General features: G+C 43.1%; 1 protein-coding gene across 1 annotated transcript in view; it reads right to left on the reverse strand.

Moving 5' to 3' along the window:
* The window catches only part of LOC134395538 (contactin-6-like), a 278197-nt gene that overhangs the window by 17677 nt on the left and 248459 nt on the right, over positions 1 to 12061 (reverse strand). The window contains exon 18 of the mRNA XM_063121702.1: positions 8011 to 8081. Coding sequence (XP_062977772.1) covers positions 8011 to 8081 — 71 coding nt within the window. The remainder of the gene's footprint in view (positions 1 to 8010; positions 8082 to 12061) is intronic.

Here is a 12061-nt window from a genome sequence, read left to right on the forward strand (position 1 = left end):
AATCTCAATGCTGAGGAGGAAGTGCGGCATTTCTGGGTGGCCATCTAGGGACCGAACCACCCCCACCCTCTTCCTGGTGGAAGGCGACCAATCGCTGTGACTCTGGAGCAATGCTTTTGGGCTGTCTTGACTCCATCTTGCATTCCCTCGCCTTGCTTCAAAGAAAAAGCTGGGGTAAGTCTTTGACTTTTTTTCTCCGCAGCTTCGGCAGAAAGCCCTGGGGTGTGTGTGTGATTGCAGCAGCGTCAGATAATCGACGCTGCACCACCGTGCACTCACCCCGGGGCTTTCTGAGTGGTGTGCTGCTTTTAATGATGCACTGGTTTTAAACGTTTGAATTAGTTTTATGTATTTTATGGTGTTTTTATTTGTGTTGTACCCCACCTTGATCCAGAGGGAGCAGCGGGTAACAAATAAAATTATTATTATTATTATTATTATTATTATTATTATTATTATTATTATTATTATTAAGACAGACCCTTGGTCACTCTTCTTTGGGACAGGCTGCAGTTTTTCTATGACTTCTTAAAATATGGCACCCAGAACTAGACACAATACTTCAAATGCAGTCCAGTGCAAATTAGAGTGGAAGTTTTACTTCCCTTGATGTGGACCCTGTCTTCTGTTAATTCAGCCCAAGACTGCATTAACTGTTGTTGTTGTTGTTGTTGTTGTCAGCAGCCGCATTACACTGCTGTCTCATAGCTAATGGTCCACTAAGACACATTGACCCTTTTCTTATGTACTGATGCCAAGCCAGGTCACCCACATCTGATGGTTTTCCTTTGATTTTTTTGTATCTAAATGGACATTACATCTATCTCTGTTGAATTTCATCTTGATAGTTTTTGTCCATTGGTCGAGCCTATCAAAATAATTTTGAATCTTGATTTTGCCTTCAGTGGTGTTAGCTATCTTGATCTTAACCATCCCTCCTGATCTTAACTATTGATGCCACTGGGGTACTAGGATAAAGAGTTAAATTCCCCCTGACCAATTCACATACCACCCCCCACCACAGTGAAAACAGAAACAGGAGATCTAATCAGGATTGTTCTGTAGCATCTTCTTGTCTCTTATATGATTATACCAGTCTAATTTCAACTTTTCAATTTCGTGTGAGTCACCAGAATATAACAATATTCTGTTTTATAGTTTAAACACTGGTGTGTTTTTAGCGCCGTATATGGCAAAATAATATTACTGTTCATAAAATTAGCTGTCAAAATCAGTACTGATGAATATGCTAAGAAAGTGTGGGTTTTTCCTGATACTCACACTCCCATGCTGGCAATTTCAAGGAGAGTGAAACCATGGTGTAATATGTGAGCCGTCAGGCTACATGATGTGTGCGCTCCGTAATAAAAGTTCTTATCTCATCAATGAAATAAATCATGAAAAAGTGAACAAAGGTGTTGAACCCCCAAATAAATTAGAAGAACTGAACTTCTTCCTCCATAGTAGAGTTGTGCTTCACCTTGTTCCTGATCCCCAAATCCAAACCAAAGCAGATTGGATTGGGCTGCCCCAGCCTGAAGCAGTTGAAGAGCTTTGCACCAATTTGGCGTGATGGCCAACTGCTGCCCCCTGGCTGCCCCCGGGACTTATTTGAAGCCTCTGCTCTTCCTGGCGAGCTGCCTGTCCTCCAGGAGAACCATCCTGCCCTGCCATAGATCTACTGTTCTAAACTACAGTGGCTGGAAAAGAAGGCTATAGGCAAGTGCTGTGGGTGGGGGGTGAGCGGGAGGGGAGGGGCATCCTATGGGCTCCTGGTCATCTTTGCACCCAGGAAACCACAGCAGCTGGCCTGCTTTGGATTTGGAACCAAATTGGAAGTAGGTTGGGGCGGTTCCAAGACATTCCGAATCGGATTGGGGCTGATTTGGAAGCTCCAAATCAGCCTCTGAGACAATTCAGGTGGGGTGTGTGTGTGCACAGCCCTAATGCATAGGGTGGGCATTGCCCTGTTTTACAGCAGACAGCCCTACATCTGAAGGGCTGTCCTGTCCACATCCGGTTTAAAGATAAACTATAAGAAGAGAGAGCAGGGGCCTTGAAGTTACTCATCAACCTGGACAGGTCACCTGAGTAGTTTTTCTCACTATGGTTGGCTGTACTGTATTCCTCTTTAAATGATGAAAATATATATCTACATTTGCATTCCTACACATATAAATTAGCGTGTGCAAATGTTATGCCAATTTGACTCTTATTTTGTCCTCTTCTTTGCCGATGCGTACGTAGCCACTCTACTACCTAACTAGAAGTTACTTTCATCTGTCAAGGTGTAACAATTCAATAAATCACTGAAGTTGGATTATAACAGCAAGAAACTGCCAAAATTCTACCATTATGAATTGGAAACAGATGAATGTGGCTAATAAAGGGATAGAAGGTTTTCTAAAGATCCCCCCCCATTATTTACTCTTTTCTAAGCCTGAAAACTAAACATTGTAATATTTAATTATTTTTACCTTTTGACCTATTGTAAAAGTAAAAGCATGTTTTTGCTTTCTTTTACTTGATCAACCTTGCAGAGTTAGCTGTGATACATGATGGAGGGCCAGGAGATGTGTGTATGTGCATGTCACACGTGTGTGAATACACACACACACACACACACAGTTTATGCTACTTGCTGGACCATTTAATTTGTTTGTGATGCTCCTGTAATCTCCGATTTAATCTGGCTGGCTAGTCAATTCAGCACAGCAAAGCAGAGTTGTGGTGGCCTGTTTCGTTAGCTAGTTTCTCAAAGTAAAAGCTTCATGTCAAAATCAAATTATTTCCGGGCGTTTGGGGGACTTGGATTTAGTCTGAGTCACTTCTTTTCTGCTAGCATAAAGCAGAGAAAGATGATAAAAGAAGGGTTGCAGTGCATAGTGGAAAATAAATGTTAAAAACCACTCTTTAAAATATAGTGCTGTTTTTCTTAATTTCAAATAAACTGACATTTACAAAAGTGTTTGAATGATAAAGAGCAATGCCTCTTCCCCAGGTCCCTCCCATCATTTCTGGAAATCTTTGTAAAAATCAAAAAGGTCCATCCTCTTTCATAAATTCTTCTCCATTCTCTTTCTAATGAATCGAAATACCCCCTTTGTTCCTGGTCTTTTTTCAGCGGAGTGATGCAAAGAAAGCAACTGTCAGCTGTCAAGTCAATGGGAATAAAGGACTAGCACATTTTACATGTTCCTTGTCATATGCTGACAGTAGAACATTTTCTCTCAGAAAGTTGGGTGTGATGCAGCTGTTTGTTAAAAGAACACAGCTAAAATGATGCATTGGACGTATGCCATAGCTATATTTGTCAAAATAAACACCGAGAGTGAGGGCACCATAAGTGAACCCTGTGAATAGGAAAAAAGAGTTTGTCTCTACATTTGTGTGAAATTGCACATTTTTGCAAGGAAGGATATATCACATTTGAAGAATACTTCCAGGGAGGCCACTTGGGTTAAAAGAGCAAATTATTCTCATTTCTATGTGCTGTAGCTTGGCATAAACAGTTTGTTTACTTAGAAATACTACTTGTGAGTAGGGATAGAAGAGCATTTGTTTGCTCTGGCTTTTGATGCTAACATAAATCACAGCTCCCAGACTAGTATCCAGATTGGAACGTAGACAAGTGGATTAGTTCGCAGTTCTAACTTTTCTATAGCACAGTTCAACTAATTAATAACTTATTAGGGGCCCTGAGGGCTGCCATTTAGGAGGGGGGGCTGTTGCTTTTCTTTTTTTACAAGTTCAAGCTGCTTGGAGCAGCTAGAAGGTGTGCTAGAAAGCTTGAAAATGCTTGAGAAAGTGCTCCAGGGAACAGCTATATATCATTTTATGTCCCTTCCTGGTTAATTATATGGCAAAAAAGAGATGGCTGTCTCCAGGCATAGGGACAGCCATTTTCTTTTCTGACAATGTCCCTGGTAGGGTACGAAAGACACTGTAGAAGAAAACAAAAAGATGGCTGTCTCCATGACACTCTTTATTCTGTTCTCACATATTGCTTAATGCTATTGGCCTCTTTTCTTATCATCAATAGTGTATGGTCACCAGCCAGGTGTCCTGTACATATTCTTTCTTTTTATTACATTCCTACAAGGATCTCTGGGCAATCTTACAATGACTCCTTGAGGGGTGCCCAGCCAAGACTTGGAGATTCATGAAAACATGCCTGTGTGTTCCTTGACAGGTTAAATAGAATCCTGAGAAGGAGCAATTTAGACTGGGAAAGCAGCATGGGGAGTGTGGTAAGGGGTAGCCTCCTTTCCCCAGCACCATGGTCCTAACCCAATTCAAGTAAAGGAGAGGGCGGTAGCTTCAGGGGAGGACCATACCTCAGTGTAAGAGCACATACTTTGCATGAAGAAGGTCCTAAGTTGAATCCCTGTCATCTCCTAGTAAGGCTGGAAAAACACTTGCCTGAAATGCTCGAGAGCCACTGCCAGTCAGTGTTAGCAATACTGGCCGACATAGACCAAAACTAGTCTCTATAGGCCATTATAAGGCAGCTTCCTATGTTCCTATGAAAAGAAGCAGGGCATACTATCTCTTCCCTTCCTCTTAACTATTTTAGCCCAACAATATGATGAACTAAGAAATAATAACTTGGTCCAAAACCACTACCCAGTGGGCTGAGTGAGAATTTTGAGCTAGAATTTCCATTTCAGCGCCCAACCCTAAAGTCCAGCAGTTTCCAAGCTGTTTGTTTGTCATGTCATCACATCCTGCAGAGCCCTCTCCCTGTTGCCTCAATCCCCCCGCTGCCTCAAGGAAAAACAACCACCATTGAGAAATGGGAGTGACAGGTTACTACAATGGGGAAAAGCAAAGTGCCTGAGATGGGAAGTTTAAACATTTTGAGGAATCCCTACAGGATGCTAACAGAACCCAGGTGTGGGGGTGGCATGAGATCTTGGTTGAAAACCAGGACTCCTGTCTCTATACCTCATCACGTCTCACCACAACATTTTCAGCTTGCTAATGCTTTACATTTATGCACTCTTGCTTTCTGTATGAATTCTAAGGCTGGGGACATCGAGGGTAAGTCTCTTGACAATTACATATTCAGGCTGTTTTTGAAAGCCTCCATTGAAAACGATTCCACACCATTCTTGTTTTAGCCCCTGTTCTTACAATCGCTTTTGTTAATACCTAGCCTTGAACCATCTTCTTGCAACAGAAGCCATATCTCACATACTATCTGAAGTGGCAAATGTATTCTAACAAAATAATTGTGTCCTTTATGAAATCAATTTAAATATTTGAAGGCTGGTAACATAACTTTCATTCTTTCTTTCTTTTGGCTAAGGCTAACATACCTGCTTTCTATGGCCTTCCCAAGAAAACATTTGTCATATTACTTTAAATATCTAGATGTTCTCAAGTTTGTTCATTCTCTAAATCATTCTCCAAATTGTGATGTCCTTGACCTCCCGAACAAGGAATGTCTGGTAATGAACACAAGATGTTTATCTATCAATTCTGAGTGGAATGAAATCCTTCTATAAACTATCGCTGGTGAAACTTCGTGAAGCCTGTAACTGTATCCAAGCCCAACACTCTCGTTGAGACCTAACCTGTATGGCTATCATTTCTTCTAGTAATAAGGCATTTGCCTTTCTTTTAGCTATCACATAATGTAATCATGATGAGCTCCCAATAATTCCCAGGTCATGCACAGTTGCACAACAACTAGCCAGTTTATCCTCCCCTTTGGTTGTGGATTATCCTCTCTAATAATTTCATGATTCTTTATTGAACTTAATGCAGTTGCTGCCAGCTTAGTTCTCTCAAATCCAGCACAAGCTCCTTGTTCTTATCTTCAAAGCCCTCCATGGCCTCCCTCCCCCCTGCATTTCTATGCACTTGTATACCAATATACACCTGCCCATGACCTTCATTTTTCTAGCACCATACTCTCTAGAGTCTCCTACTCCCCAAAGACTCTGTCCTTTCTCTCTTTCTGCCATATATGCTTGGAGCTTCCTCTCAGAATATCTGTTTCATGCTACTCTCTAGCTCTGTTCAGGGCCAGATCTCCACCAATCAGGATAGGACACTTTGAAAACATTTTGAAAACTATAGGGAGTGTGTCCTGAGCTCTAACAGTTGTCACTATTGTTATAAACCATTTTAAAGCAGATCCAGTCCAGGTGTCTAGTTTGTGATAGGTGCATGGGGCCGGGCTGCACACAAATAAAGAGTACACAAGGATCTACTTCCCAGGGTGCATTGATCCTGCCCCTCAGTGAGCAGCAAGGGCTGAAGAGGAGTTCAACTCACACTCACGTGAACATGAGTAGAACTCTCCATGTAACTCCTCCCCCTCACTTTATCAGTGAATGTCAGAATTGGGACTTAAGGGACCAGGACAGCATACTTATTCCCATGCCCTACTTATGGGCTACTTACTTATTCCAAATCCCTCCTCAAAGCCCACAATTTCTTTGAAGCCGTGGTAGTCCCCATGTGTTACCGCAACTCAGCCTGGTTCTAAGCATAAGCAACTGCAACTACTGCATATAACTTTTGTATTTAGCCTGGCCTCCCCTTCCTCTGTCACATCTCCTGTATTAAATTTTAGACTGTAAGATCTTCAAGGCAGCAGCCTATCATCCTATACTCTGTAAAGCCCCATGCACACCAAGTAAATTTAAAAAATAAAATAAAAGTGAAAAGTTGTATTTACATGTGAGGTTGATTACACAGCTTTGTAATGTCTCATACAAAAATAAATAAATAAATAAATTGTGGATGTATTACCCCCCTTAACCCAACCTCCTGAACCCATTACAGACAGTACATGCCAGCTTATAATATCTGCAATGGCCCAGCCTTCTTTGTATGTTTTAGGTTGTTTATGTGTTTAGTGAAAGGATATTCTGCAGTCTGAACAAATTCTTTTTAATTGGATTATGTGTGTATTTCCTTTTTTTAATTTGAAAATTCCAACTATACCTCTAAGAACTACCTAGTTAAAAATAACAAATGTTTACATGGGATGTTATGGGAGCTAACGTAATGAGGGGCTGTCTCACACCATAACTCACTCGGAGTATGGAAGCATCCCTTCTATTTCAACCCAAACCATGTTTAGAGCTGCTCTGGCCATTTTGATAGATCATGGTCAAACAAATGAGCAATCACAGCTGGTGACACATCATGTTTTAAGTCAGGGGTAGGGAAACTGGGTGCTCCCCCAATGTTGTTGTACTCCAACTCCCATCAGTTCAAAGCAACATGGCCAATGGTTGCTAATGATGGGAGTTGGAGTCCAACAACATCCAGAGGGTCAGGCTCCCCACTCCTGTTTTAAGTGAAACTTGCACAGGGGAAGTGCACAGGCTGTAGAAAAGTCTGGCCCAACCTGGTTACCGCCAAATGTTTTGGACCAACTCCCAGCATTCCTGACCATTAGTCAAGATGGCTGGGGATGATGGCAATTAGAGTCCAAAACATCTGGATGGCACCAGGTTGGGAAAGGCTGCTCTAGATACAACCTGTGGAAGTTGCTATTGAAACATTAAAGAAGATCCACCAGCTGATTGCAGAGGTGATTGTGCATTTGGCTGGGCAGTTTCTTCTGTTACCTCTTAGTTGAATGCACATTTCAGTGGAATGAGGATTCCGTGCCCTTTGGGTATATTATTTGCCTTCTAAGCATACAATGAGTGGTATTCGATACTGAAAGGCCATGTCTTCTTTTATGCATGACAGGATACGCCTTGGCAGCATAATATTTCAAAATGGGCGAAAAAAACAGACAAGCAAACAAAACTGTGCAGAATATTTAATGCGGAAAATACCCAAACAGATTAGAGTGTTAAGCTGCTTTCTGCATAATGATGATAAGAGGGCTATAGATGACTTCTAAACATCTTCATAACATGCCTCTCACAGTTTACTTCTCTAAATTGCTAACAATGGCACGGCAAGCCTGCTTTAGCTACACCTGTCTTGTAATTTCCCTTCATTACACTGAAGAGTTGAGATTGATTTACAAATTACCTCCCATGTGATGACAAGTTCAGACCGGCTTCCTCCACCTCCACTCACATTTGCTGGTGCCACTGTGGGAACTGGGAGGGGGTAAAAAACCACACAATTCTGTGTAATTAACAAGGCATTTATAATTCTATAAAACCCTCCTATGAATGCATGACAATATGAAAGGAGGGAATACAGAAGATGCAATGTCAATGGAGAGGTTTATACAATCCTTATTAGCAAAGGGAAAGAGTTAATACGGTACTGACTTTTCTGGTCCACCGCAGGTATGTTTGGAACTGACCATGGCTGTATCTGTGACTAAGATGTTGGACTGTACTTGGTCTAAGGAGGTGAGGATCATGGTAAGCCTATGGTTTCCATAGTGATAGAACTAACATTCCTGTATGGACCATCTCATTTTAGTCAATCTAGAGTAGAGATGTCCATCACTGTGGAATCCAGCCCTTTTTGGGTTCAATGGACTCCCGGTGTCAGGTTTCCTGGTCCCTTAGGCAAGCACACATTCTGGCAAACTGATACGGGACACTCAAATCTGTAAGACTTCTTTATTACAGGAAATTTCACATTGAAAGCTTAATGGTTGCACCCTTCAGAAATCATATAGCTGATGGTCAGTAGCTATAGGCTCCAAGAAATACCAGAACAGTCAAAAGCTTATCACTACTACCATGATGAGATCCCCATCAATGTGGTTTTCCCATTGCCATCTCCATGGTTCTGAACACATGGGGATGATTCCTGACATGAGCCTTCAGGCAATCAAAGGGGCAAATTCTTGAAAGGCCTAACAATCCGCCCCTAAGAGAGCTAGTCCAACTTCGGATCATTTGTTGGTAACCCCAGGCAACATGGTAAAGGCCTAAATAAGATCAAAAGAAGGGTAAACAAAGACACATGATCAACAGCAAACGAGAGTTCAAGTCTATGAAAAGCCTCAAAGTAACTTTCATGGCAAGTCCTTAGGAATCCAAAGTTCCAATTAGGAGAGTCAATGTGCAGTGTGCCTCCAGAGGCCCAGGTGATGAAGGATCCTGTGGCGATACCCACCTTTCTGTCCCTTAGGTATGTCTGTTTTTATATGTTTAGTGAGAGTGGAATGTTTGACTGAGTGGGGGCTTTGCTAGACCTGCCGGGATAAGCTGGCAGGGAGGCGGGGTGACGGCGCGCTGACGTTAGCGCGCGCCAGCTCGGCTTACAGACGCGGGACACGCAGGGACTTCGGGATCTCTGCAGCATCCGCCATTTTTTTTTTTTTTTTAGTTTAAAGGGGCCACATGCGGCCCGAAGACTCCGGACCAGGTAAGTCTGGTTTTTTTAAAAAAACTGAAGCCCCCCCTCCCTGTCCCTGGGCCTTGCCCTGGCAGCGCCGCTCGCCTGCTTGCTCGGGCGGCAGTGCTTGCCCGGGCAATGCCACCCCCCCATGCCAGGCCTTGCCCTGGCAGCACCGCTCGCCTGGTTGTTCGGGCGGCGGCGCCCGGCGCTCTCTCTCTCACCCGCCCTCCCCCCTTGCCATCCTTCCCCCTGCCCCTCTCTTCCCCCCCCCCGGCCCGATGGGCACAGCGCTCGTATGAGCACTGTGCCAGGTCCGTGGCTTTTCGCGGCTACTCGCGAGTAGCCGCAAAAAGCCACGGACCTTCCTAGACGTTTCGCAGCTCCGGCCTGAGGCCGGGGCTGCGAAAAAGGCGCACCATAAGCGACTTCACTTATGGCGCATTAGAGGAGGCCTCAGTGCAGCCTGGGCCTGGATTCCCCTGTGCATCATCTGGACGCACAGCAGGGAAACCGGGTCTCAAGGCGCGCTAAAGCCTCGTCTAGGAATGCCCTAAGTGTGGCTGATGATGCTGTGAGAGAGGGGGAGGGAGGAGTATAAATAGGTTGGCTGAGGGCATTGTGGGGTTGGTTTGAGGTCTGGTTTTAGTCTGGGAGTTTTAGTCTGGCTTGTGAGAGTGTTTAGTGTGAGGAGTGAGAAGAGATAGAATTTTAAGGCACTTGGGACTGTTGCTTTAAGTATAAAAATAAGCAGGTTTGATCCAAATTGAAATACCAAAGATCTGTTAAATTTCAATAAACTTTACTTTGTGTTCTGCTAATACAAACCATGTGTCAGCTTGGATTTATTACCTGCTATATTACACAGTGTAAAAACATCTAACATACACCTGCAGTTCAGTACCTCAGCAATAGAACCTATGTTCCAAAACCCTTTACCTTGTTCTCTCACATATAGGGGAAAGGTGTGGTTGTTTTTATCCTTTCCTCAGGCTTTTCAAGAGGTGGCGCTTGGCTTGAGAAGGGTGTGCTAGGCAAGGCCTTCTGTGTGAGGTTGGTGCCGTCACAGATCCAAACAGGGAGGGGGTTTGGGCAATATAGACAAGATATTCCTTGCAAAGGCTCTTCTTCACCTTTGCATCAGCTTCTTTAAAAGGGAGTCATAACTGTTAGACAGCTGGACATCAGGAAAAACTTCCTGACTGAGAGCAGTACGAAAATGGAACTAGTTACCCAGGGAGGTTGTGGGCTCTCCCACACTAGAGACATTCAAGAGGCAGCGGGACAATCATCTCTCAGGTGTGCTTTAAGGTGGATTTCTGCATTGAGTGGGGAGTCGGACTTGATGGCCTTATAGGCCCCTTGCAACTCTACTATTCTATTATTCTGTGATTCTATGACCCTCCTCTAGACCACTTGACAGACAAGGGCTTTTGGCTTTTCAGCTTTTGGCTTTTCAACAAACAGGGCACCTCTGCTCAGCCCTCCAGGATGATGCTTCAGTCTGAGTGACCCTTCTGCAAACTTGTCCTCCCAACTCTGTCAGGTTATCACAGAGAAATCCCAGCCTCTCAAGGCTGAGCAAGGGGAAGTAAAGTGACTCCCACCTGTTCTGCTCTGAGAACAATGACAGAAATAAGCTCATACAAATTCTGGTGTTCTACAGGCTGAATAGACCCAAACACTTCCAGACTAGTTCTAATTAAATCTTAGCTGCAACTACAAGGCCCACTGCAGTGTGAAAACTAATCCGACACCTAGGGAACACCCAGCTTGGCGCACATTTGTGGGCTGAGCCACAGGACTTTTCTCAAAATGTTTGTTTGGTATTTTTTTTTTTAAAAAAACATAAATAAGAAATGTCTGCAAATTGTGGGTTGCAATTTGCATCATTTACACAAAATTGAGCTGCAATTTGCACAAATTAGGCAAATTACAACTGGAATTTGTGCAAATTACGTAAATTATGCCTGCAATTTGCACACATTTCTATTTATATGTATTTTAGTTATATCTATTTTATGGTGTTTGCATTTGTGTTGCACCCCCCTTGATCCAGAGGGAGAGGCAGGTTGTTGTTGTTATTATTATTATTTACATAAAGTAAAAATTGAAAATCTGCAAGATGGCCCATTCGATGCAGATTGAATCAGGCCAGCATGTGGGGAAACAATCCAAAACCTGGGGGGCTGATCTGATGAAAGCTCAGTGAGTACCACACCCCGAATGAATTCCTCAGACATTGCTAATCTAGAATAACAGGTACAAAGAGGAAATCACTGAGAATGGTTTAGGCTGTAATCCCTTAAATTAAATGGGTCCTACTTCTGAGTGGGCATCAATCGGTGGGCAATGTGATAGGAATGATCTTGCCTGCTCCATGAACTCAGTGGCACAACCAGATGTTTTTGAACTATAGCCCCCGTCATCAGCCAGTTTGATCATTGTCCATGCTGGCTAGGGATATGGGAGTTGTAGTCCCACACTTCTGGTGGGTGGGGAAGGCTGATCTATATAGTGAGTCACTGGACACTTTCACACTCAATGGGCTGACCCTAACTAATAAGCTGACCCCTTGACTATCAGTGTACAGTGTAGCTAACTAAAGGAAACATCCTATACTGTTGCTGTGTCTCCAATAGTTGTTGTTATTATTATTTCCATTTATATACTGCCCCATAGCTGAAGCTCTCTGGGCAGTTTACAAAGATTAAAACATGGAACATTAAAAACTGACATAAAAAAATTAAAATCATAAAAAGCATAAAAACAGATTACG

Source organism: Elgaria multicarinata, chromosome 3, assembly GCF_023053635.1.
Source record: "Elgaria multicarinata webbii isolate HBS135686 ecotype San Diego chromosome 3, rElgMul1.1.pri, whole genome shotgun sequence".
Classification (NCBI taxonomy): domain Eukaryota; kingdom Metazoa; phylum Chordata; class Lepidosauria; order Squamata; family Anguidae; genus Elgaria; species Elgaria multicarinata.